The sequence below is a fragment of the Neovison vison genome, chromosome 8 (assembly GCF_020171115.1).
Source record: "Neovison vison isolate M4711 chromosome 8, ASM_NN_V1, whole genome shotgun sequence".
NCBI lineage: Eukaryota > Metazoa > Chordata > Mammalia > Carnivora > Mustelidae > Neogale > Neogale vison.
In genome coordinates this window covers 71,278,313-71,304,154 of record NC_058098.1, presented here as the reverse complement: position 1 = coordinate 71,304,154, position 25,842 = coordinate 71,278,313, and the positions used below count along the sequence as shown (strand labels likewise).

At 42.3% G+C, this 25,842-nt stretch overlaps 1 protein-coding gene across 1 annotated transcript; it reads right to left on the bottom strand.

The window, feature by feature from the left end:
- Positions 1–328: 328 nt before the first annotated feature.
- On the bottom strand, positions 329–24,446 carry MSH6 (mutS homolog 6). The gene is given in 12 exon segments (XM_044263895.1): positions 329–499; positions 623–822; positions 928–1,082; positions 1,668–1,757; positions 2,071–2,188; positions 3,222–3,487; positions 5,140–7,687; positions 9,332–9,501; positions 12,445–12,644; positions 24,130–24,216; positions 24,218–24,272; positions 24,275–24,446. Coding segments are annotated over 12 exon segments (4,080 nt in total). The 5' UTR covers positions 24,384–24,446; the 3' UTR covers positions 329–417.
- Between the last annotated feature and the right edge of the window lie 1,396 nt (positions 24,447–25,842).

Sequence of the window (25,842 nt, the reverse complement as noted above, 5' to 3'; positions counted from 1 at the left end):
TTTTAAAGTACACTTTAGAAAGTCTCTTCAAAACAGTCCTGTATTTGAACTCTGTTCATAGTTTTTTTTTGAACAGTTTAGACAAACCGCTGGAAATTAAAAACAATTTCCTGCATTAAGCTGAGACAAGTATATATACAGCCCTATACAGTTTCATAGCCCCCCCCATTTATGTGTATTGGTGACAGTGGGTATAAACAGCCTGAAAGTGTATGCATGTACCATAACATCTAGACTTAATATATTGTGGAGTATTCAATAACCATTATGTAGAAGGTAGATAAGAATTAAAAGGGTTTAATTTCCTAGAAAGAAAATGGAAAAATGGTCATTTTTAAAAAATAAAGTTTATTAGATCATAATGTTGTCTGAATTTACCACCTTTGTCAAAAGCCAACTCAGAGCTTCCAATGTAGTCTATAATTCCTTAATCAAAGTCAGCAATTTAGGGACAGCTTCAGCATCTAGAGTCGACCTTTCACTAGCCAGGCAGACTTCCCTTAAAATTAAAAAAAAAAAAAAAAAGGTATCAGTTCATGTTTTCCATAGTGCATGAATAAACCGCAAAGGGGGATGGTGAAGGTCAGCTCCATAGCAAAATTATATATGCAAGTATAATTACCGAAATAATCGCAGTGATTGAGTCATCTTCTCAAATTCTCTTGCTTTTCTATGTCCCTTTTGAATAATCTCCTCTGGAAGATTAGCAAGCCTTGCTGCATTAAAGCCATAGCTTTTAGGACAAGCTCCCTTAATGAATTTATAGAGAAAGGTAATAGTCTCCTGGCTGGGATCCTCACATTCATTTTCTACCATGCATGCCTAAAAAGGAAAATATTTTATTATGCTGTGTTCATGTGCTAGCAGTGGACATACCTGCCTTGATTCTCTCAAAAATCTAAACTTCTGAAAGTAGTTTATACATACCATGTGGCCCAGGCGCACTGCAACATTTTGAGAATAATCTTCTACTAATGAATGGTAGTGGGTGGAAAACAATGTACGACACTTTATGTTCTCAGCAAGTTCTTTAACAACTGCATTTGCTATTGCTGTTCCATCAAATGTTGCAGTACCTCTCCCTATGAAGGTAAAATATGCATAAATTATGTATCTGCCTTATACCACAAAGGAATGAAAAAGTGGGGGGGGGTAAAATAGTAACATCAATTATTGCATCCAAATAATAGACCCCATTTAGCTAAACATCCACTTACCAGCCCTGGGAGTAGGGTACATTCTATTTTTAAAGATTTCATTTTTAATTAATCTCTACAACCCAACATGGGGCTCCAACTTAATACTGAGGTGAAGAGTCCCACATTCTACCAGCTGAGCCAGCCAGACACCCCTGCATTTCTTTTTTTAAAAAGTACTCTTCAGGTACCACTGATCTTCAGAAATGTCCTATTAGTTTCTCATTAAATGTTAACTATTTTAATAGGACAAAATTTAGAGCCTTGTAATCAAAGACCATTTTTAACATTATCTATTATCTTCCCAGTATAGGTCTGAATGGCACTAGAGGTGGGTCTATGGCATTAGAGGTAAATGCTTTCAGACTTTTTAAAAAGAAAGGGCCAATCATCTTCAAGAAAAATTAGAGTTTAAAAAATTTTTTTTTTAATTTTATAAATAGCCTTCAAATGGAAATTGGAATGTCTTACCCAATTCATCCACAAGGACCAAAGAATGTGCCGTTGCATGTTTAAGTATGCTGGCAGTTTCACTCAATTCAACAAAGAACGTACTTTCACCTAAAAAAAAAAACCCAAACACACACAACGTACTACTAAATAGAACTAGAATACTGAATTAGTCTGTTCATCTTTTTGGTTCATATCATGAGCTACCCAGTACTAAAGGTTACATCTCATTAAGAGATAATGCAATTCTTGCTTGAAGAAAGAATATTTTCAAGTGCCTCAAAGTACTCCACTCTGTGTAACAAGAAAAACCAAACATCAAGTTTAATGGCTGGTACACATTTCAAGGCAGATGTATTTATTGTACAAAATGTAGAAATGAACAGGCCAGTAATAAAGCCTTAGGTGAAAAAAGAAAACTCACCTGACATTATTCTGTCGGAGGCACCAAGTCTAGTAAATACTCTATCAATTGGTGTGAGCCTACATACTTCAGCAGGTATGTAACAACCCATTTGGGCCATTACAGCTAACAGGCCAGCCTTTGGAGGAAGGAGGGAAAGGTCTTTACTAATTGGTATTAAAGAAAAACATCGAAAAAAAGAGAAAAACATAGATACACATCATTTATGTAGTAGTCAGGCACTCTTAAAAACCGTTCACAATCCAAAGCAGGTAAAGTGAAGCCTAGAAAAGCAAGAGGCTTAGAACCTAACTGGCCTTAAAACCGCAAAGCCTGTGAGATTTTAACCCACTGCATTAGTGGTCTCACCATTGGCTGACTACACAGTAGAATCACTTGGGAGCTCTTTAAAATTACTGATGCCTAGAACCAATTCCAGACCAAATTTATCAATCTGGGACAATGGAACCCTATCTGTACTTTCTTTGTCAAGTTCTTTCCTAAGTGATACAAAAAAATGAAAATGGGATTGAAGACCACTGGACTATATACTGCCTCTTGCTAGTTAGCAAATTTGGCGAACCTAAGTATAAATACAGGAGAGCAGGGGTGTTGGCAAATATTTTTAATCAAGGGCAGTCACTGTCACATTTTTTTTCTAACCCTTTAAAAAATGTAAATCATTTTTAGCTTAGTGGCTGGCCAACCCCTGGTATAAAAAGACAGATATATTTATTGTCTTTCCTAAAAGCAGTTTCCCAAGGTTATTAAAGGTCATGAATTCTATTTGCTCACCTACTTGAACAAGTCTGTCATGGTTCTTTTATAAGGATTCCCACAAATGAGTCTGAGTAACACACCTCTAACATTTTCATTCATTATGGATACATCTACCTTCAGAGGAGAGGAATCCAATCAAGTCAGAGTTCGTAAAGTCATAAGCTGAAATCTCCCAAATTTTTAATGTATGCTTCCCATTAACATGAGCAGATACTTGATAAAGGTAAATACAATTCTCAATTTTACAATACAAAGCATTTTTCCTTTGCTTCCTAGTATGCTGGTGACTGAATTCTATATAATTTATGTGCTATTTGGAAAAGGGTGGCGTAAATATGTAATATATTCCCAAAGTATACAAATGACTTTGTGTACCTTAAGGTTCAGTTTACCTGTCTCATGAGCGTAGACTTGCCCCCCATATTAGGTCCAGTAACAAGCACACAATAAGCTTTGCCATTTTCCTCCTCTTCCTCACAGCCTATTAGAATGTCATTAGGTATAAAGTCATCTCCAAAAAAAGTCTTCGTGATGCAGGGATGACGTGATCCTCTAAGGTCTAAGAAGGGAGGAGTACCTTCTTCTGGCAACAGAATTACTGGACGACACATAGGGCCGTCACCCCCTCGACTGTAGTTAGCCAGGCACAGTAAGACATCTGTTAAAGAGAATGTAAAAGTGAAGCTTCATCATTTTAGAAGCTGCTTAAGAAGCACAAAGATCCAACTAATTAATATAAAAAGTCATTCAAAAAAACACTTTTCCAGCAGAGGATGGTATGTTCTAGTTGCTTTTTATACATTTTTTTTCTAACAGGCACTCTAGAACACAGAAAATGAGCCACCAGCCTAAATGTTTCTGTGTGTCTTCATGGGAGCACTTGTAGTGAAATGAGAACTCATTTTCATCCCCAAATCTCTCCCCTCAAAACAGACCCCCTAACATCTGGACCAGAGGAATGCCAAGGGTAAGCTAAGAGATACTGGGAAAGGCTAGACTGAACCGCTTTTACTTGACCTAATCCTGGAGCTGACACTTCTTAGAAGTGAAATATTAACACAACAGGCACACTGATACAAAAGCATCTTTTTGAACACCTGTCCTGAGGGACACTTTACCCGCCAAACTGCTCCAAGTTGTATTGGTTTAAGGAATGAATGTGGTACAAACCAAAGGATACTTCTGGACAGTTATATTCAGATCAAAAAAAGTTCTTTTACAAATTTGGGTAGTTACTGTTTCGTTTTGTTTTGTTTTAAAGATTTTATTTATTTATTTAAGAGAGAGATCACAAGTAGGCAGAGCAGCAGGCAGAGAGGAAAGGAAGCAGGCTCCCTGCTGAGCAGAGAGCCTGATGTGGGGGCTCGATCCCAAGACCCTGAGACCATGACCTGAGCCAAAGGCAGAGGCTTCACCCACTGAGCCACCCAGGTGCCCCTGGTTACTGTATTCTTAAAACACAAGGAAAAAAAAAAACCTAAACTGAAACACCAAAGGCTCCAAGTATGTTGGAAATTTAAGGGGAAAAAAAAGTATTTATGAAATTGAAAAGGTTGCCAAATTATAAATCTATAAATCAGGGCTCTTATAAATCAGCTGAAAGAAAATGTGATGATCTGGGCTAACAGCAAAAAGAATAAAATCTTGAAATATATGCATGTAAAGAGATCGACTGAAAATATAAGTGGTGATGGGCCAAGATACAGTTTTAACTTATTCTAACAAAAATGAGAAGCTTAAAAAAAACCCCAGGGGCACCTGGGTGGCTCAGTAGTTAAGCTTCTGCCTTCGGCTCAGGTCATGATCTAGAGCCCCACATCGGTTCCCTGCTTGGCAGGGAGCCTGCTTCTCCCTCTCCCAGTGCTGTCAAATAAATAAAATCTTTAAAAAACCAAAAAATCAGGATCATGATACTAAAGGTACTATAATCTGAGGTGCCAGGGTGGCTCAGTCAATGGAGCATCCAGAACATAGGACTCGCCTCCGCTTAGGTCCCTAATCTCAGGGCCCTAGTTCAAGCCCTGAAAACAAAACAAAATTCCCTGCTTTTTAAAAAACAAAAAACTAAAAACCTATCAATCTTTCAATTATTCAAGACTGAACAAGACCAAAAAATGAACTTGAATTGCTACGGGCAAACTAAGCCATTTTGTCTAGTGAGGGCACAAGTATATACACATCAAAATACATAACTGTATTCAGAAATATACCTCAATGGCAAATGTCCAATGGACTTAAATCTTAATGCATAACTGGGACATAAGACATGACTAACCAAACCCTTAGGAATAAGCTTGTTCAAAGTCTTACCCAATACTGCGATGCACTCAACAGCAGACTGCCAGTCCTTATAATTTTTATCAAAGTTATAGAACAGTCGCCGCATGCAGTCCTTCAATGATATGTCTCTCCGTTCTTCAGCATTTATCAGATTAGCCAACTTCTTCTCAATAGTTTTGGTCCAGTATCGCTTACAGCCCTTCTTGGTAGATTTCAACTCGTACTCTTCTGGCAAATTACGAGTGATGAAATTCTCTGGAATTTCCAACTGGTAACGGTTCCTACCAATCCCCCAGTAGACAATGGTCCTACAGCCAATTCGACTGCGCTGTTTCTCCAAGTATTCCAGGAGGCTCTGTTCATTTTCTCTTATGTCAGCAAGAGCTTGGTCATAATCAGAGTCAAATCCTGCTTTGGGAGTAATTAGTCCCGTCTTTCTAGCCTTCTCATGGTCAAAGGCTGTATCCCATCGGTTCAGTTCTATAGTCAAATCTGGGAAACGGCCCTGAGGAGTTTTTGTCTGTAGAGTAACGACCTGCTTAAGGATTTTAGACTTAAAGTTGTCGACGATTTCTTCCATAATCTCTATAATTTTGCATATTACTTTGAATCCTTCTAGAGCAGAAAGAAAATCAATAATCTTTTTTTTGCTGTATGTGGTTTCTTCATACATGATAGCCCTGCTATCTGGGTGGTTCTGGCTCTTCAGGGGAGACCCAACATTATGAATTTTACTCAGCAGCCTTTCAAGGTCTGGAAGCTTCTTCAGAAGGTCTACCACATCAGAGATTTTGTCAGGCACAGCCATGAGGTCTTCTATAGCATCTAGACGATCGTTGATAGCGTAAGGGCTACAGAGTGGAGCACAAAGCCACTGCTTGAGAAGCCGCTTACCAAAGGGAGTATGGCAACTATCAATCTTTTCTAGAAGGGTCCCTTCAGTAGAACCATTTGTTCCATTCATGAAAATCTCCAAGTTGCTTAATGTCACAGCATCTAGCACCATTCGCTGGTTGCCTTTAGCAAAAACAGCACCAGGTCTTGTAGCACTGACCATGTCAGAATCCAAGGGAATGTATTCTTCAAAATTTGCCATTGATAAAAGCTCTTGATCAATAAGGCATTTTTTGAGGTAGAAGACACAACCACCTAGAGCAGAGAGGGCCAATTCACTCTTTTCTCCTGGTGTCAACCCAAGAGAATCAGACTCTGAGGTCATACCTTTAAGCACCTGGGGTAATACTACCCCACTGTCCTCATTTAACTTTTCCTTAAAATATCCTTCTTCAAGGAGCGTTCTCAATGTTTTGGCTGCGTCCCAAAATTGGGAGCCTGGTATCAGACCTTCCTGAAGTGAGGAGGATAATGAACCCTTTAGAATCATCTTAGTTTCTGTTGAGAGATTTCCCTTCTCAAACAGGACTTGTACTGGAGGATAGTGTGCCACTAGAGTCCTAAATCTGGAACAATGGCGATCATCTGAAAACTGACCTATGAAAAACTTTCCCAGTGAGGTATCAACAAAGCATACTCCATACACCCGAGTGTGGCCAGAAGAATCCTCCTCTTTTTCTTTGAGGCTAAGAAGATACTTACTATAGTTCTCAGAGGGATCACCTTCCAATACACTGTAGGTCTGTGTACCCTTAGTAATGACTCTACAGATCTCCCTCCTCACCACTCTATCATACTTAGATATATGTGCCATCTTACGGCATCGTGCCTCCATCATCTCCGGGGTCTCTGTCTGTTCCACTCGTGCTACTTTATAGCCCTTTTGAACCAGAGAATCAGAATATCGGCCAAAGGCAATTTCAGGGAAACCAGAATGAGCCCAGTTGCCTTTCATGAACACTAGTCCTAGTTCGTTGACTCCAATAAGAGCATCCATGTGGTATAGTTCATAAAACTTGCCCACCTTATAAAATATAACAAGATCAAAGTTCTGAGACTTAATCTGCCACCACTTCCTCATCCCAGGAGTACAGGAATTAAGGAAATCCTCAGGAACATAGAGGGTGGATGCATCAAAATCAGGGTGATCAGGTCGCCTCCTCTGTAGATCTCTTCTCTTGTCCTCCTTAAGCCACTCTAGGGTTTCATGATACCAGATAGTGGGGCGACTATTATCATCACATCCTCCACTAACATGGGCTTGAGATTCAGAATTTTGAGGGGCAGAGAAAGCATTCAAAGCACTCTTGGTTTCTGATAAAATGCCAGTTGATCGTTTGGTGGCCAAGGGCATTTCCTTCCTTGAACTTTTCCTTTTGAGAGAGCCATTTCCAGTCACCATTTTCTTCCGCTTTGAAGCAACTTTGACAGGACTGTCCAGGCCTTCACTATCACTGTCCCCCACTCCACTGCTTATTTCATCACTACTTCCTTCCTCCTTCCCATCTGGCTTGAATTCCACGTCAGAACCACCAATGTCACTCTCCGAGTCTGATATGACCCTTCTTTTCTTTATTTGGCGGCTGCTTCGCCTAGATCCTTGGACCTTTGGCCGTATTTCCTCTTCACTTTCAATTTCATGATCATCATCTTCACTCTTATCTGATGAGTAAGTTGCACCAACCTGACAGGCAAAGAAAGAGTTATTTAAATAAAAAAAAATCTGGAAAATTATAGTACTGCTGTGGAGTATCTCTCAATATGCTGCAGTATCCTGATCAAGAGAAGAACCCAGCTCCAGAAATGAGAAACTACTTTCTTTCTCCAAGAATTAAACACACACACACACACACACACACAAAACTATCAATTTCAGTAGCATCATACTAGAGGGTTAAGTGATTCTCTCCTGAGTTTTATCCTGTACAGTAGTGATGAAGCCATTAGCATGACCATATATCCCAAATACCTACAGTTGATACCCTCATTAACAATCAGCTGTGGAAATAACTTTAAATCCCCATTACCTTTCTTCCAGGGTCATCTCTCCTCTTCCAGAGGGATGTATTATGAACTTTGCCATTTTATAAATTTTAGTTTAAGAAAGCAGTGCAATCTGTATGGATTTCTAGTCCTTGCTCTTCCACAAACCAGCTGTAGCTTCTTGGGCAAGGCATAATTCAGTTATCATGGATCTCCCACACATGTGAAGTTATATGAGGTTCAGTGATCTTTTATTACCATCTAGTTCTAAACCTTTCATTAATGTTAAGACCCCTGGCCTCGAAAGTAAGATTAAAAATACTTTCTTTCGGGACGCCTGGGTGGCTCAGTTGGTTGGACGACTGCCTTTGGCTCAGGGCGTGATCCTGGAGTCCCGGGATCGAGTCCCACATCAGGCTCCCAGCTCCATGGGGAGTCTGCTTTGCTCTCTGACCTTCTCCTCGCTCATGCTCTCTCTCACACTCTCTCTCTCTCTCAAATAAATAAATAAAATCTTTAAAAAAAAAAAAAAAAAAAAAAATACTTTCTTTCATTTCTCTTAAAATACTCGTTAGATTAGTTTGTTATTCCCTATCTATAATAATATAAAATCAGGCTCAGTCATAAATTAATCTCTTAAGCACACAGTTCATTAATTTGTTAAATTAGAGAAGAATGATCAATTCACTCAAATAGTGATTATTAAAGTTTAAAACCCAGATTGTATTTCAAGGTTATTTAACCTCTCTTACCCATCCGAAATACAAAAAAAAGTATTGAGAGCATTAGGGAATCCATTTCCAGGGCTTAACCACACCCTCAAATAGAGGCTTACTGCCAGACATCATAACCAATTTTATCACCATATTCTTACTGTCTTGTTAACCTGTTACCAAAATGGTACTACCTCTTATCTTCCACCAGGCTTGAAGCTTGAGAACTCAAGCAAAATGGCTGCTGAGATTCTAATCTAAAATAACCTACAGTCCTACAGAAATACAGAATTATGGGTACAAGTATTTGGGGTACATGGGTGCACAGTCGGTTAAGCATCCAGACTCCTGATTTTGGCTCAGGTGATCTCGTTTGTGAAATCAAACCCCTCATTGGGCTCCCCGCTGTGCACGGAGCCTGCTTAAGATTCTCTCCCCCACTTCCCATGCCCCTCCTCATGCTCACACACTCTCACAAAAAAAAAAGACAAAAGAAGGTATGTATGAGTATTAAAGTGTGTGTGTATATGCAAATCATATAAATAAAACAAGAGAATATCACTTTAATACCCCCCCCTTTTCCATCACTTTCCCAAAAGAATTAGCAACTGACTTGTTTAACAGTAGCCTACCTCCATCTCTTCTTCTTCCTCTGGTTCTGAGGGTTCATCACACACTGCTAATTCAAGCCTCTCAATCTTGTCTTTATTCAAGGCTTCATCTGCACGTTGCATTGCTCTGAGTATTTCAGGCTTTGAACTGTAAAAATGACCTCCTTTTTGCACTTCCTTCGATTTTGAACCTAAAAAATTTAGATTTATATTTCTTATTAAGCAAATCTTATTTATAAATAAGAACCATTAGCTAGGGAATAGGCTCAATGTATAATATCTGTTGTAATGGACAAGAATCAAGAATAGTTTTTAATGCCCCATTACTTTTGATTGATAATAGATCAATAAAGCCTACATAGAAGAAATTACCAGGGAAAAACTACTAGTGAAACTTAAATTACCTATCTGACCTCCTTGAAGTTGCCTTAACTGTTGGGTCACCCAGGGCTATTTCATCTCTCCTGACTGTGGCCCTAAATATAAAGCACACCTCTTCAGATGAAGCACGAGATGTTCAACGGGTTTGAGACCCTTTGTACAAAAAAATTACTTCGAAGGCAAAAACTACACTGACAGTTAAATGAAGCTATGATACTAAGTTTATTCCCAAGGTAATTAAATAGGGTATACTAAAAACAAAACCCTACTGGTAAGGATACTAACATTCTGGAAAGGTAACCTAGTTCAAACTGATTTGTTGTTGTTGTCTAGGTTAAATCAAGTTGTTTGTTTTCAGGTCAAACTCTTCCTTTATCCCTTTATTTTTTCCCCAAGACACTATTTATTTGACAGAGAGAGAGAGACAGGGACAGGGAGAGAGCAAACACAAGCAGGGGGGAGTTGTGAGGGAGGAGGCGGCTCCCTGCTGAGCAGAGAGCCCAATGTGGGGCTCCATCCCAGGACCCCAGCTAAAGGCAGGTGCCTAATGACTGAGTCACCCAGGCACCCCTTAAATTTTCTTCAAGATTTTATTTATTTGAGGGGCACCTGGGGGGCTCAGTGGGTTAAGCCTCTGCCTTCGGCTCAGGTCATGATCCTGGGGTCCTGGGATGGAGCCCCACATCAGGCTCCCTGCTCAGTGGGGAGGCTGCTTCCCCCTCTCTCTCTGCCTACTTTTGGTATCTCTGTCAAATAAATAAAATTAAAAAAAAAAAAAAAAGAATTGGAACCTAAGTGAAGGGTCCAATTCACTCAGGGAGAGCACACCCATGAGTCGGGGGAGAGGCAGAGGGTGAGGAGAAAGAGAATCTCAGACTCCCCACTGAGTGGGATGTGGGGCTCCATCTCAGGACCCCAAGATCATGACCTGAGCCAAAACCAAGAATCACTCAACCGACTGAGCCATCCAGGTGCTCCAAAAATTATAATTTTAAATGACACTCCTGTCCTCTGACCAAAAGATTAGATGCAAATAATCACAAGTCTAATGGCACAAAATTATTTAGTTTTTTCCTAAGAGGCCTAACTAGCAAGGTCTTTGTTTTCTTCTGACCAAATTAGAAAACAAACCTGAACTTGTCTAAATTTAACAGATCCAAACATTATATTATTTCCTTTTTTCTACTGTATGCTGAAACTAACAGGATATCCTAAAGTGCCATTACATTAGCAACTTAATGGACTGGCTAAAATAAAGGTGTAATTTCCCATCTTTCTAAAGAGCTGCACCAGTACTACAAACTGTAACAATCAAAATCCACTGGAGGGTGGCCTAACTTCCTCAAGTGCCTGTTTGCAGCTGCACTCACCCCCACATATCTAATGGCCTACCTCATCGTTACCCAAAAACACCAATGCAAACTGCATTTACAATTTTAAGGACCCCCCCCCACCAAAAAAAGAATTAAAAACCTACTTTTTCCTCATCCATGCTGTTGCAACAATATGGAAATTTAAATGGCAAAGGCAATATTCAACAGGGTTGCATTTACAAAATAATGACAATATATATGTAAAATTTGGGGGGTCTTTTTAAATTAAAGTCATGTTGCCAAAGCTTTGTTTAGAATCTCGAAATTAGGAGTACCTGGGTGGCTCAATCAGTTAAGCATCTAACTCTTGATTTCAGCTAAGGTTAAGATCTCAGAGGAGCGGAGAGAGACAGAGCCCTGTGCTTGAGATTCTTCCCCTCCCTGACCCATACTCACTAGCATGCTCTCATTAAAAAAAAATATCATCATCTCAAAATTAGTCCTAGAAAAAGACCCTGTTACCTGGTTCAGCTCTCTCACTTTATAAGTAAACAGTATTTGAGTTACTTAGTTGGCCAAGATTATATAGCAAATTAGTGCTGAAGACAGAACCAAAATGTCCAGATTCTCTTTCCATCCTGCAGGTCAGACTTCCATGCAGACTTAACTTTCTCCTGACTATGACCAAAAGTCAGAATTCCCAGAGACTCCTAGCAAATTGACCCATATTGTAATTCCTAAACACCGAGTCCAGCAGCACCCTAGCCTGAAGAACCTGAGGATAATGAGCAAGGACTCATTCATGCTCAAGTGTAAACAAGCACTGAACCCTGCAAACACAATGTGCACACACGGTATAACTCAACAAACTGACAGGGTGCACCTGCCCCAAGTGACACTACATAGGCGGGACTGCTGCAGTCTAGGACTTTAAAAAGGTGGGCCTGGAAAAAGAACATTATGGGTCCAAAATTATGATGTGAAACTCAACGTAGATATGCTCGTAAGTGAGGGTTTTAAAGGCCAGGTAAATATGCATCTCCATCTGCCCTAGACAATGTCACTAATCGATTTGCTATATATCCTGACTGCATTGCCTTTCTCTTAGATCTCTGAAGACGGGACACTGTTAACTTAGCCTTTTCATGCCTGAATTTGGTATGGTCCAAAGGAGATCTAATCATGAAAACACTGTCCCCTTAAGGGCATGATTCTGCCATAAGTCAACTGAAAATAAAGAAATAAAAATTCCACTCCACAACCAACCAGGCCAGTTGTATCTTTTTCCCATGATGGAAGCATTCAGCCTACCACTCCTGAAATTTATTGGCATAAAACACACTTAATCTCACTGTATGGCAGTCAAAGACACTTAATGCTCATGTGCTGTGTGCTTGCTCTCTTACTCACTCTCACACACACTGAGGAGTAGACTCTTACCTGTATATGGCTTTAATAGCCTTCTGCTAACCCAGCCCCTTGTTGGGCTGTCATCAAAAAACTGTACATGAACTCGGACAGACTTTCCTTTCTCACGGATGAATGTTCCATCAAAAGGGTGGTTGTATACCAGGCAAGGCCACCAGGGGTAACCCTCCATCTTGGCCCAAACCAAATCACCTGGTGAGAAGTCACAAGAACTGTTGCCAAAGGAAATACATAACTTGGTTAATATCTGGTTAAGTTGCATTATAGGCAATTACCTACAAATAAGCAATTCCAAGGAAGGCATCTGGCATTAATATTGAAGCCTTTGAAGTCTTCTGGCATTAATATTCAAGCACCCAAATTCTAGAATTAATTTTTTAAAATGAGACGTTCAAGTCCTTTTTAAAAACACAAGCAAATATCACAATGCTTATTTAAAATATTAAGACAAATACAAATATGAATTCTGGTATTAAGATGAGAAACTACTTCTCAGAATAATCAAAGTTTATTAAAAATGGCCAAATTATGACAGAATACTGATGCAAAGAAAAAGGCACAGACTCATTGTACATGCTCTCCAAATTATAATGTATCACACCTGTATACCACAATATGGTATGTTATCAGGAATAGGACCTGACCCAGGGCATTAATAAAATATGAAAAACACTGATACGTGATTTGATAATGACAATATATATTACCTCATTTGACTCTAGTATACCACAATATGGTACGTATCAGGAACAGGACCTGACCCAGGGCATTAATAAAATATGAAACATTGATATGTGATTTGATAATGACAATAAATACTACCTCATTTGACTCTATTTGAAATGTTTCCAGTTAACACTCCACAAGCTACCTAGCACACTACCAACCCCCAGCCCTAAAAATCTTATGAAAAAATTCCATTTGGATTGGAAGTGCCTGACTTGCCAAAAAATAATGAGTATATATGCCTGCAGAATCTAAAACAAAGATTCAATCTACATGAAAACTAATTTGGTCCTGAAGGTTTCTTGAGAAAGGGAAAGGAGAGGTAGAGGAAGAAGAATCTAGCTGAAAAACTACAGCAGATGTACGCCTGAAACTAATGAAACACTGCATGTTAGCTAACCAGAATTAAAATTAAAACTTGACAGGGGCACCTCGGTGGCTCAGTCAATTGAGCCCCTTATTGGTGGCTGCACTGGGTGTGGAGCCTGCTTGAGATTCTTCTCTCCCTCTCCCTCGGCCCGTCCCTACTCATGCACACATGCTCTCTTAAATAAATAAAAACAAAAAAGTAAAAATTTAACTACAGCAGAGTCCCTCAGTGATGGAAATTCCACAACAGCTAATAAATTCTGCTCCGATACTACATCCACCAAGATTTTCTGAACTTGCTGAAAGGTTTTCACTGAGTAACTGCAGAAGTAAAATAAATAGACTACAAACAATAACATTTTAGAATAGCTTGCATTAGTACACTGGGGTGACCTTATTCAGACCTAAGGATAAAGTTAAAGTATTCCTTTCTTCAAAAATGTGAATATGGAAGCCCCGTAGGCTAGACAGTTATAAAAGAGACAAGAACAACAGCATGGCTAGCTTTTCTCAAGGGCCTTTGCAGCATGTGCACTCTTACAGAAATCTACAGCAACCAGCACAAGCACAAATCCATAAATATTGCCATCAAGCTCACCACATAGTTCATCTTCACGAAGGAAGCTCTTATCCAATTCCAGTTTCTACCATGAGCCCACGAACAGGAGACAAAGACCCTCAGAGCTGTGCAGAATGGTCTACAAGACTCCCTACTGTCAAGCAGTCTTTCTCTTAACTTCGGCCAGGTAGCCACTTAACCACAAAAAGCCTATCCCGAGTTATCAGAAAACTGTAAGCTTTCTTTGTTTGGAAGTACCTGAGACTACCCTAAAACTGTACTCTTTCTGCTGCTAAAGGAGGGAAGTAACTTGTCTCCCTAAAGACACTTGATCGATTCTGAGTCCAAATCCTAAGCATCATTTTTAGAAGACTGGTCATAGTAAGTACGTGTTAATTCAATGAACATGTCCCCCTCAGGAAGCATATTTCTGGCTGTATAGTTTTGAGATATTAGGCTTCAAAATGCATTATCGAAGCAAATTTTTCTGAAGGGTATCAGCAGGGATACCTATCTGTCAAGCCAGGCTGCCCTTTATTTCTTATTAAAGATATTATTTATGAGAAAGAGAATGTGCACTGAGCAGGGCAGAGGGACACTGCCCTCTGAGCAGGGAGCCCAACTCGGGGCTTGATCCCTGGGGATCATGACCTGAGCCCACGGCAGGTGCTTAACTGACTGAGCCATTCAGGTGTCCCCTGGCTGCCCTTCTTAAAGGCAACTAAATCCCTTAAAAAGTTGAGATTCAGGTAACATTCTGGTGTGTACATAGCAAGGCCTAAGCCCCGTGTGGCTAGTCTGAGGCAGTCTCTTCCCTATGTACTGAGTTTAGTAAATACAGGTGGGTAAGTGCTGAGCCCAACCAGTATGAGTGAGGTTTACAAAGAGCTCCTGGTCTGTAAAATTCAAGAGGTCGTTTTTTTTTTGCCTGTGTGAACAGAGTTATGGAGGGTAAGGACTAATTGCTGAACTGGGCACCAGCTATTTTATAACATACATGTCTTACAAAAGTTACAAATTCTCAAGACTGGAGTTAATGGATACCAGACTGACAAGCATGTACATCTTGGTGGTACATTTGAAGTTCAAGGAACAGGATGCCTCAAAATCTGATGGAATTCTATTTTGCCTGGTATGAGGCAACGGAGCACTTGCAGGAATCTCAGCAGTCTTGGGGGCTCCCAGAGAAACTACATGACTAGATGAAAAAAAAATTTTTAAGATTTATTTGCGAGAGAGAAAGCAAAAACATGAATGGGGAGGGGCAGAGGGTGAAGCAGACTCCCCACTGAGCAAGGAGCCAGCTACAGGGCTTGATCCCAGGAAACTGGGATCACGACCTGAGCTGAATAAGGCAGACGCTTAACTAAATGAGCCACCCAAACACCTACCTAGATTAAAATTCTCGAGCAAAAATGAAATGGCCAAGCCTGACTCCTGAAAGTCCCCTCTATCCTTAGCTAAAAGTAACTCAAGTTTCTGACTGAGACCTAGAAGTCATGGGGAGAATTCTTTTTAGCTTTACACCTTAACTTATTTTGTGATAAAATATTTTTAATTTTGTGGGAAGACTTCAACTCTCTATAGGTAATTTTAAAACTTTGATTTCTAGTAGTTGTATAGTTTCCAAAGAATGCCAACATAAAAGGAAATATAATCCATGCAAATACTCAAGTTTTCCTACCAACACTAAATACTGTATTTTAAAATATACAGGGGATACCTAGGTGGTACAGTTGGTTAAACATCTCTCGATTTTGGCTAAGGTCATGATCTCAAGCGTCATGAGATTGAGGCCAGAGTTGGGCTCTGCATTTAGCACAGAATCTGCTTGAGATTCTCTTCCTGCTCATGCTCATTTTCTCGCTCTCTCTCAAAAAAAACCACTTTTTTTTTTTTTAAGATTTTATTTATTTATTTGACAGACAAGAGATCACGCGTAGGCAGAGAGGCAGGCAGAGAGAGAGGAAGGGAAGCAGGCTCCCTGCTGAGCAGAGAGCCCGATGCTGGGCTCCATCCCAGGACCCTGGGATCATGACCTGAGCCGAAGGCAGAGGCTTTATCCCACTGAGCCACCCAGGCCCCCCCCTGCTTTTTTTTTTTTTTTTTTAATAAAGCATGGAAATACAATGCAAGCCTACGGTTCAGCTGGAATGTGCTATAATCTGTCATACACTGGTCCTTATCAAGAGCCTAATAATCCTATAAAATCACATCCAGCTATTCCACTGGCTCTACTTAAGGCCTTACCCAATATATTAACTTCACTGTATTTTAATATTTGGCTATATTTTCTGACAATCTTAACATCTTTCTCTTTTCATATAACTGTCTTAACAAGGATCATTAGCCCTATGCAAATCCAATTTGAAAATATATAGGCCGAAAAGTCACCTCACATCTAAAGATTTTATTACAATGTAAAATACACTGCTTCCTAAAGCCCAAGCTAAAATGCCAAAATATTGTAAGATCTTCCTTGAAGATCCTTGGATCTTCTTATAAAGAAGATCCAATTACAAATTTACGTGTGTTTTTTAAATGTTAATATATAATTCTTTTTTTTTTTTTTTAAAGATTTTATTTATTTATTTGACAGAGAGAGATCACAAGCAGGCAGAGGCAGACAGAGAGAGAGGAGGAAGCAGGCTCCCCGCTGAGCAGAGAGCCTGATGCGGGGCTCGATCCCAGGACTCTTGAGATCATGACCTGAGCCGAAGGCAGCGGCTTAACCCACTGAGCCACCCAGGCGCCCCAAATGTTAATATATAATTCTTTATGTAAGTTTATTTAGGTATCCACAGCCAACAGAAAGCTCAAACTCAAAACCCTGAAATCATGCGGCGCCTGGGTGGCTCAGTGGGTTAAAGCCTCTGCCTTCAGCTCAGGTCATGATCTTGGGGTCCTGGGATCGAGCCCCGCATCAGGCTCTCTGCTCAGCAGGGAGCCTGCTTCTCCCTCTGTCTCTGTCTGCCTCTCTGCAGACTTGTAATCTGTCAGATAAATAAATAAAATATTTAAAAAAAAAAAAAAAACACCCTGAGATCAGTAGCACCCACTCTTCTGAGCGAGCCCCCCAGGACTCCCCAAAATGTTAATATAATCTTAAATTCTTGATATTCTTGGGATTCCAAAGGCAGTTGTTTTTTTTTTTTTAAAGATTTTATTTATTTACTTGACAGACATAGATCACAAGCAGGCAGAGAGGCAGGCGGAGAGAGAGGAGGAAGCAGGCTCCCTGCTGAGCAGAGAGCCCGATGCGGGGCTCGATCCCAGGACTCTGAGATCATGACCTGAGCTGAAGGCAGCGGCTTAACCCACTGAGCCACCCAGGCGCCCCCTCCAAAGGCAGTTTTAAAATGGGGGGAGCACTGCTGCGAAGTGTGTAAACCTAGCGATTCCCAGACCTGTACCCCTGGGGCTAATAATACATTATATGTTAATTTAAAAAATAATAAATGAAAAAAAGGGGGGGGAGCTGATAGCTCAGAAAAACAAATGTAAAAGCCATCGTACAGGGTGATGGACACTGGGGAGAGTATGTGCTATGGTGAGTGCTGTGAATTGTGTAAGACTGATGAATTACAGACCTGTACCCCTGAAACAAAGAATACATTATTTTAAAAAAAAAAAAAAAAAAAAAAAAAAAAGCTGTCATACAACTGGGGCACCAGGCTGGCTCAGTGGGTACAGCCTATGACTCTTGATCTCAGAGTCACAAGTTCAAGCCCCATGTAGGCGGTAGACCTTACTTTAAAAATAATAATAAAGCCTTCATACAACTAAAAATAAGAAATGACTCAGTAAAGCCAAACATACACTGAACAGACTTTTTAAAATTTTGCTTTAAAGTCACATTTTGCTTTCGCTTTAGTCCATAATCTTGGTGTCAATTACTGGTTGTACCCCCAAATTCATAATCAACTTTTTAGGCCATCTACTTATAAAAAAAAAAAAAAATCAGTGGATACAAAAGCACTACTAGAATTTGCTTCTGTAAGCAATAAAAAATAAACTGGGCTTGTCTAACAAAAACCTGTGCATATAAACATTGAGTCATAACATGAACACACTCTGAAACCAACTTTAGAAATCAGTTATTGGTGTTTGTAACTAACTCTCAAGGTGGACCATTAGAGGAGACTTCCCCTACCCTTAAACAACTAAATGCAGTACTGAGAAAAAAGAAGTAATCAGAACAATTAATTCCAATGCCCCCACAATACCTACTCACCTACCAATACACTTCTGCCCATATACCTTTTCCTTCTCCTTCAGCTTGTATTAACTATGGCTCATCATTTATGCACGAGGGTCTAGGGTGACCATATGAAACTACCATCCAAACTGGCATCTAATATTATTTTCTAAATAGCATTGGAAAAGAAACCTCAAAGAAGTTAAAAGAAAACAGGTTCTTTAGATCTTTTTTTTTTCTTCAAGATTTTATTTGAGAGACAAGCAAGAATACAAGTGGAGTGAGGGGCAGCTAACCAGGGAGCCCAGTGCGGGACTCAATCTCAGGACCCCGAGATCATGACTCAATCCCAGGACCCCGAGATCATGACCTGGACCAAATGCAAATGATTAACCTACTGAGCCACTCAGGCACCCAGAAACCAGGTTCTTTGTGGAGCAGCTTAATTTCATGCCTTAGAGCATGTAAAAATCATCAGAATAAAGGTTTTCAAAAGCCCTGAGGCAATGTTAAGCCATAAAAGCAGCTCAAAAGGGGCGCCTGGGTATTGCTCAGTCATTAGGCATCTGTCTTTGGCTCAGCGTCCTGGGATGGGGCCTCACATGGAGCTCCCTGCTCAGGTGGGAGGCTTTTTCTCCCTCTTCCACTCCCCTGCTTGTGTTCCCTCTCTCGATGTCTGTCTGTCTCTCTCTGCCAAATAAATAAATTAATTAAAATCTTTTAAAAATTACTTTTTATAAGGGCACCGGGGTTGGCTCAGTTGTTAAGCGTCTGTTTGCCTTCAGCTCAGATCATGATCCCAGGGTCCTGGGATCTGGTCCTGCATGGGCTCCCTGCTCAGCTGGGGAGTTTGCTTCTCCCTCTTCCATTCCCCTGCTTGTGTTCCCTCTCTCACTGTCTTTCTCTCTGTCAAATAAATAAATAAATAAAGTCTTAAAAATAATAATAGTAATGTTTTTAAAAAGCAGCTGAAAAGAGGTTCCCACAGACCAAATTATGACAAGTTGAGCATCTTTTTTTTTTTTTTAAAGATTTTATGTATTTATTTGAGAGAGAGTGAGTGCGTACACACAAGAAAGCACAAATGGGAAGGGGGAGCAGGGAGCCACTATATAGGGCTCCATCCCAGGACCTGGGATCATGACCTGAGTCTAAGACAGCTGGGTAACCGACTGAGCCACCCAGGCACCCCAAGTTTGAACATCTTTAATTTTGTCAATCAAAACAAGTTAGGTCTGTGACACTGAGTCCAGAAAATGTTTTTAAAGAGCTTGAATTTTTTTAATTCTCTTCTCTTAAAATAATTATTATTATATTGGGTATGATATTAATTGGAAAAACATACTGCTATAAATACGCTGAACTGGGGTGACTGGGTGGCTCAATGGGTTAAAGCCTCTGCCTTCGGTTCACGTCATGATCTAGGGGTCCTGGGATGAGCCCCACGTCGGACTCCCTGCTCATCAGGGAGCCTGCTTCCCTTCCTCTCTCTCTGCCTGCCTCTCTGCCTACTTATGATCTCCGTCAAATAAATAAAATCTTTTTAAAAATAAATAAATACGCTAAACTGTACGAAAGTTCTTAGGAAAGCACCCACAACTAGTGCAGACAGTTACCTTTAAATAAAGGTGCTGAAAAAAGATTTGCCATGTCTGACCATTCCTTGTCTGTGAATGGGAACAGGGCATACAATTCAAGGAGAGACAATTATCACTGAAATAAGACTGTAAAACATAAACTAGCCAAGATTTGTAGTAATAATAATAAAAAGCCAGACATAAGTGGTCAGAAGCCTTATAGCTGTCACAATTATTATCTTAAACTACAGAAAAAAAGGAAAAAAGAAACCTACAGAAAAAATAAAGTATGAGAAGCAGGCTTAAGGTACACATACGTCATGCTACTTTTTTTTTTTTTTCCTTTTTTAAAGATTTGTTTATTTTGAGAGCACAAGCACGTGCATGTGGTGGGCAGGGGCAGAGGGAGTAACAGACGACTCAGACTCCACACTGAAAGTGGAGCCCCATGCGAGGCTCAACCCCAGCACCCAAAGATCATGACCTTAGACAAATCAAGAGCGGGATGCTTAACCAACTGGGCCACCCACACACCCCTCCTTCTACTCCTCTTATAGCCATTTACTTCAAAACTGATGTCATCTGGCCTCTCTCCTTGCTTTTATGTCCCATTATCTACATCATCACCAAGAGCTGTGTGCTCTAGCACTTTGGTCTCTCAACTCCTCTTCTAAATCCTACCCCCACTGCCACTACCCTCATGCTCTCTCCATTACCAGTAGGTCTCCCCACCAAACACACTTAAGTCAATGAGATTTTTTTTTTTTAAGATTTATTATTTTTTTATGTAATCTCTACACCCAACGTGGGGTTCGAACTCACCACCACGAGATCAAGTCACAGCATCTACAGACTGAGTCAGCCAGGCACCCAGAGACTGAGCTTTCTAAATCCTCAATCTCCCCTATGGATTTCTTAAATAAAATCTATTGAAGTATTAGCCATAAAGAAAAAGACTGACAAATCTGACATTACAAATTTCTGTTCAAAATAACATAAGCTGGCAAAAGGACGACCCAAGGTAGAAAAAGACTTTGAATCACACACCACTGGCAAAGAACTACGGGAAAAAAAACAAAACAGGCAAAACACTTGGAACACTTAAGTACAAGAGGAAATGTACATGTCCAACATTAAAAGATGCTCAACTTCTTCTTAAAGCTTTCAAGTGACGCTTAGAAAAGTCCAGATGTCTTGGCAGCCCATCAGTTTGTTCGACTGGATCCTGACATACCCTCTTCAAGGGTCCCTTCTCTTCTCTTCCTGTCTATCACAATCTGCAGGACCTTCTTCCTGAACCAGCTTCCTAACACCCCCTTACTCCCTCTGTAGTTGACTCCTGCCTGCCTCTTGGGTCTTATCCTGAAGAGCCAAAAACCTCCCCTGACATATATATCCCCCTTCCCCTGACCAAAGCACACAGAACCTACACACTCTGCTTCTGTTCCAAGAATTGTCTTTTTGCTTGTCCTTGAATACAAGGGTGGATCCAAGAACCATAATGCCTAATTCTGTGCCTGGCACAGTAGTAGGTACATGATGTGCATTTGCTGAATGAAGGCCTTTTAGCATGGATGCAGGAATAATCAGTTCACGTAATATACAATAATAATTATATATAATAAATTAAATATAATAAATTTTATATAATAATTTATATTATAAATATATTATGAATTATATATAATAAATATAATAAACATCATAACATATCTTGCATGTCCCATGAAGAATGATGAAAGAAAAACTATTATGGAGGATGCAAATGTAGGGGAGGAAAAATATTTTCTTTCCAGCCTTCTGAGTTCTTGGCTGAGACCCCCTTAGGAGTAAAAGGTTAATGAGAGAAAACCAAAAAAAAGTTTATGTATACCCCCGTATACATAGGAGATACTAAGGAAAACTGATTAACTCACAGAGAGAGCCCAAGTCATCATCTTAAATACCATCTGCAGCTGAAGACAAAAGAAAAATGCGGGGGGATGGGGAGTGGACAGGTATGGGAGGTACCAAGGAGAGAACAGCAAACAAGAATTATGGCTGTTAGGGGCGCCTGGGTGGCTCAGTGGGTTAAGCCGCTGCCTTCGGCTCGGGTCATGATCTCAGGGTCCTGGGATCGAGCCCCACATCAGGCTCTCTGCTCAGCGGGGAGCCTGCTTCCTCCTCTCTCTCTGCCTGCCTCTCTGCCTACTTGTGATCTCTGTCAAATAAAATGAATAAAATCTTTAAAAAATTATGGCTGTTAGATAGATTTAAATCAGAGCACTCTCCGTTAGTTTCTCCTGATTTAGTCGTCCTTCTTATCCTGGATCAGAACAAGAGACATCCTTACAAATGGAGGTTTCCTTTATAAACTAAAATCTCCCTTAGAGAGTAACATTGTTACTTCTCCGATCTACAGTTTCTCAAAAAGAGTGAGCTCAGGGGCTCCTGGGTGGCTCAGTGGGTTAAAGCCTCTGCCTTCAGCCCAGGGTCCTGGGATCAAGCCCCGCATCGGGCTTCCTGCTCTTTGGGGAGCCTGCTTCCTCCTCTCTCTCTGCCTGCCTCTCTGCCTGCTTGTGATCGCTATCAAAGAAAGGAAAGAAAGAAATAGATAGATAGACAGATAAATAGATAGGGGGGAGAGCTCAGGAGTGCCTGGGTGGCTCAGGTGCCTTTCGCTGGGGTCATGATCCCAGGGTCTGGATCCCCATATCGGGCTCCCTGCTCAGCAAGGAGCCTGCTTCTCCCTCTCCCTCTGCCTCCCGATTCCCCTGCTTGTGCTCCATGAAATAAAATCTTTAAAAAAAAAAAAAAAAACAAACTCAAAATAATCTGTAAGCCAGAGGCATATCCTACTACTCTTCACATAATTATATAGTTAAACTCACTGCCTGAAAGGGTCACTTAAAGGAAAGTAGTACTGTAATGACACTTAGGAATTTGGAAAATCTGTAGGACACATAAAACAACACATTCGAAAGAGCCTGCTCAGAACCACTAACCAACTGATCTTTAAGGGAGTTCACTTTTTCTAAACCTGTTTCTTCATCCTTTCAAAGGGCTACCATTATCCTTTGTGCCTAATACAATACCTGGGATACAGAAAATGCGAGCTTTTCAAAATGTCGCCCGCTGCTCCGACAAAAGGCCGGTCAAGCCGTGGAACAGTACCGAAGGGCTCCGAGAGAGAGGACACCTCCCGGCAGGCCTCCCCACAATCGCGTCGGTCCATCCCTGCCCAGGGCCAGACCACAGCCTTTAGATAGTCTAACTCTCGACTCCGGAAAAGATTGCGGGGCCTCATCCTCCCAAACAATTGTCAACAAAAGAGACACTATATCATAAAACAGCATCTTTTTCAACTCCGCACAATACTTCCACGTATATCAAAATTAATACAGCCTCTAAATTCCTCATTTGTTTTGTTGCACGCTCGGTCTATCTATGGAATGAGCCGGCGGACCCCAACACTTTCTGCTCCCCCCCACCTGCCCCGCCCCGCCCCTGCAACCCTCACGCGGACCAATCAGACTCCTCGGTCCGCGGCGTGACACACCCCCGGTGCACTCAGCTTGCGGCCCACCCCCACTCCCACCTCCTGTACAGCCCACACGGGCTGGCCTAGAGCCCACCGCTCCCAGGGTCGAGGCGCCCGAGGCTCCCAGCCAAACATTCAAGTGCTTCCCGAACCTCTGCTGACCCTCAATTCCCTATCCCAGCTCTCAACAAGGAACCTCCTCCTCGAACCCCTCTCAATGCACGCCGCGCCCCCACAGCCTCTGCGGTACAAGTGTTCATCCTCCCCGAAGGCATTCCTCTTTCCCGCCACCCCTCCCCCGCTGCAGACAGGCACCACCCCTCCCCCCCCCCCCCCCCGGGTGCGCATCCCGCACGGAGCTTGCACTGCTCCTTTCTCTTCCTGCCCCACCCCCAACGCTCCCATCTCCCCTTTCTCCTCGCTACCCCGAGCAGTTTGCACTCCCTCTCTAATCCGGCCTTCCACCTGGTGGTACCCTCCTCTTCCTCCAAAGTCTGCGCGTCTCTTCCCCCGCTTTCTTCCCGCAGCCCATTTCCTCCTACCCTGTTTACAATCTACGCCCCCTAACGCCAAGGCTACAAACTCGGGCCCTGCACCCTTTTAAAGCCAAGTATGCAGCCCCACGTCCTCCGAGCTTAAGGCCTAGCTGCGAACCCCCACAAGCCCTCCAAAGCGAGCCTCCCTTCCCCAGGTCCCCTTCGCCCAGCCGCTGTGCCCCCACCCCCAATTCCCCCCCGCCCCCCGCTACCTGGCGGGGACCGCAGGGGCGGCAGGTCTTCGCAGCCCTCCATTGACGTTCCTCGTCTCCGGCGGCGACGCGGAGCCTGCCAAGGGCCCAGGCCCGGCCTCGCTCCAGGCCGCATCCCCGCCGGGAGAACGGGAGGCCCCGGTGGCGGCGGCGGCACCGCCGCCTTCACCTGAAGCCCTGACCGAGGACTTATTAGCATTATTCAGCGCTGGCGACTTGGGGAAGAAGCTGTACAGCGTGCTCTGTCGCGACATAGCGACGGCCGGCGAGGACCAACCGCTCTGTCGGACCAAGCGGCTAGACGCACGGAATAAAACGCGCGGCGACTGCTGGCGGGAAATCTGGGGGGAGGCGCGCTGCGCTGGAGGAACACTGGCCCCGGCGGCCAATCGGCAGGCGCCCGGGCGTGCGCGGACGGCGTCGCGGGCGGTGCGCGCCCGGCCCCGCCCCCTCTCGGGCCTCCGGGCGACTTGGGGAGGGGACAGGGCGCCCGGCTGCGCGGGGCTCTGGCCGCGGGGGGGGGGGGGGGGGGGGGGGACTGGCGCGCGCGCTCCGGGGGGCTCACCCGGGCGAAACCGGCCGCGGAGCCTCGGCCTCGGGACGCCGGCTTTCCCTGAAAGGGAAGGGGGCAGGGACTGCGAGCAGGGGCCGCGCGGTACGGAGATAACGTGCCGCGTGCTGGAGTGGCCCGGCTGCAGGGGTTGGAAAGAAGCCCCTGCGGAGAAAGGCCTTCCCGCGCCAGCATGAAAAATCCTGTGGTTTAAAGCACTTGCGGGGGGTTGGGGGGGGGCGATTCAGGTTTATTCAGCAGTGGATCAAGTCCCCTGTTCATCTTGTATTCTCAGAGCGTTGCCCTTAGCAGGCACTTGACACACTTGCTAAACGGATGCTAAGTGGCAAGCCTTTACCTGTTTATAATAAAACCTGCCAGCTACACAGAGCTTTCCAATTATTTTAAATAGATTAATTAAATCTGCTCACAGAGCTTTCCATTTATTTTACAGATTAATTAAATCTGCTCAAGAACTGTGAGGGAAGTACTTAAGGTTCACAATTCCTTATCTGAGCCTTGCGGACCAGGTGTATCTCAGGATGCAGGGTTTTTCAGATTTGGAAGGAGAACAGGGTGTGACTAAAGTCCCTATTCTCCATATTCAAAAAAGAAATAGGAAGACGGGCAGTTCTTTGGCGTTGATCCCCAACTGGAATAGGCAACTGGAATCTAGAATCCTGGAAACCAGACCCAATCACCAACAGCTGTGCTTTGGTAAAACTTAAATTTAAGATCAGCTCTTTGCTTTGTTCAGGGAGGCAGTGTTCTGCCACAAGTTCTCCTTTGCTAGGCAAGAAAAAAAAATGCATTGTTTCAAATATATTTTGAGAGGTGCTCTCTTCCCTTTATGGGTACAATATGCGACACCCCCAGAGATTCTGGGGCAACACCCTGCAATCAATATTTCTGTACCAAAACCTGTTTATTCGCAGTAAGTGGGATAAATATGGACTATCAATAGCCTCATGTAAACTCAGGTCAAAACTTGCTACCAAATGAGTTTGTGACAAAACTTTTGGTTTTCAGAGATTTTTGCATTTCAGAGTTACAGGTAAGGGATTGTTGACCTGTATTATATCTCTATAGCTATAAAAACTAAGGTACACGTGGGTCAAGTAATGTGCCCAAATCAAACAGCTAGAAAGTGATGGAGTAGAGAT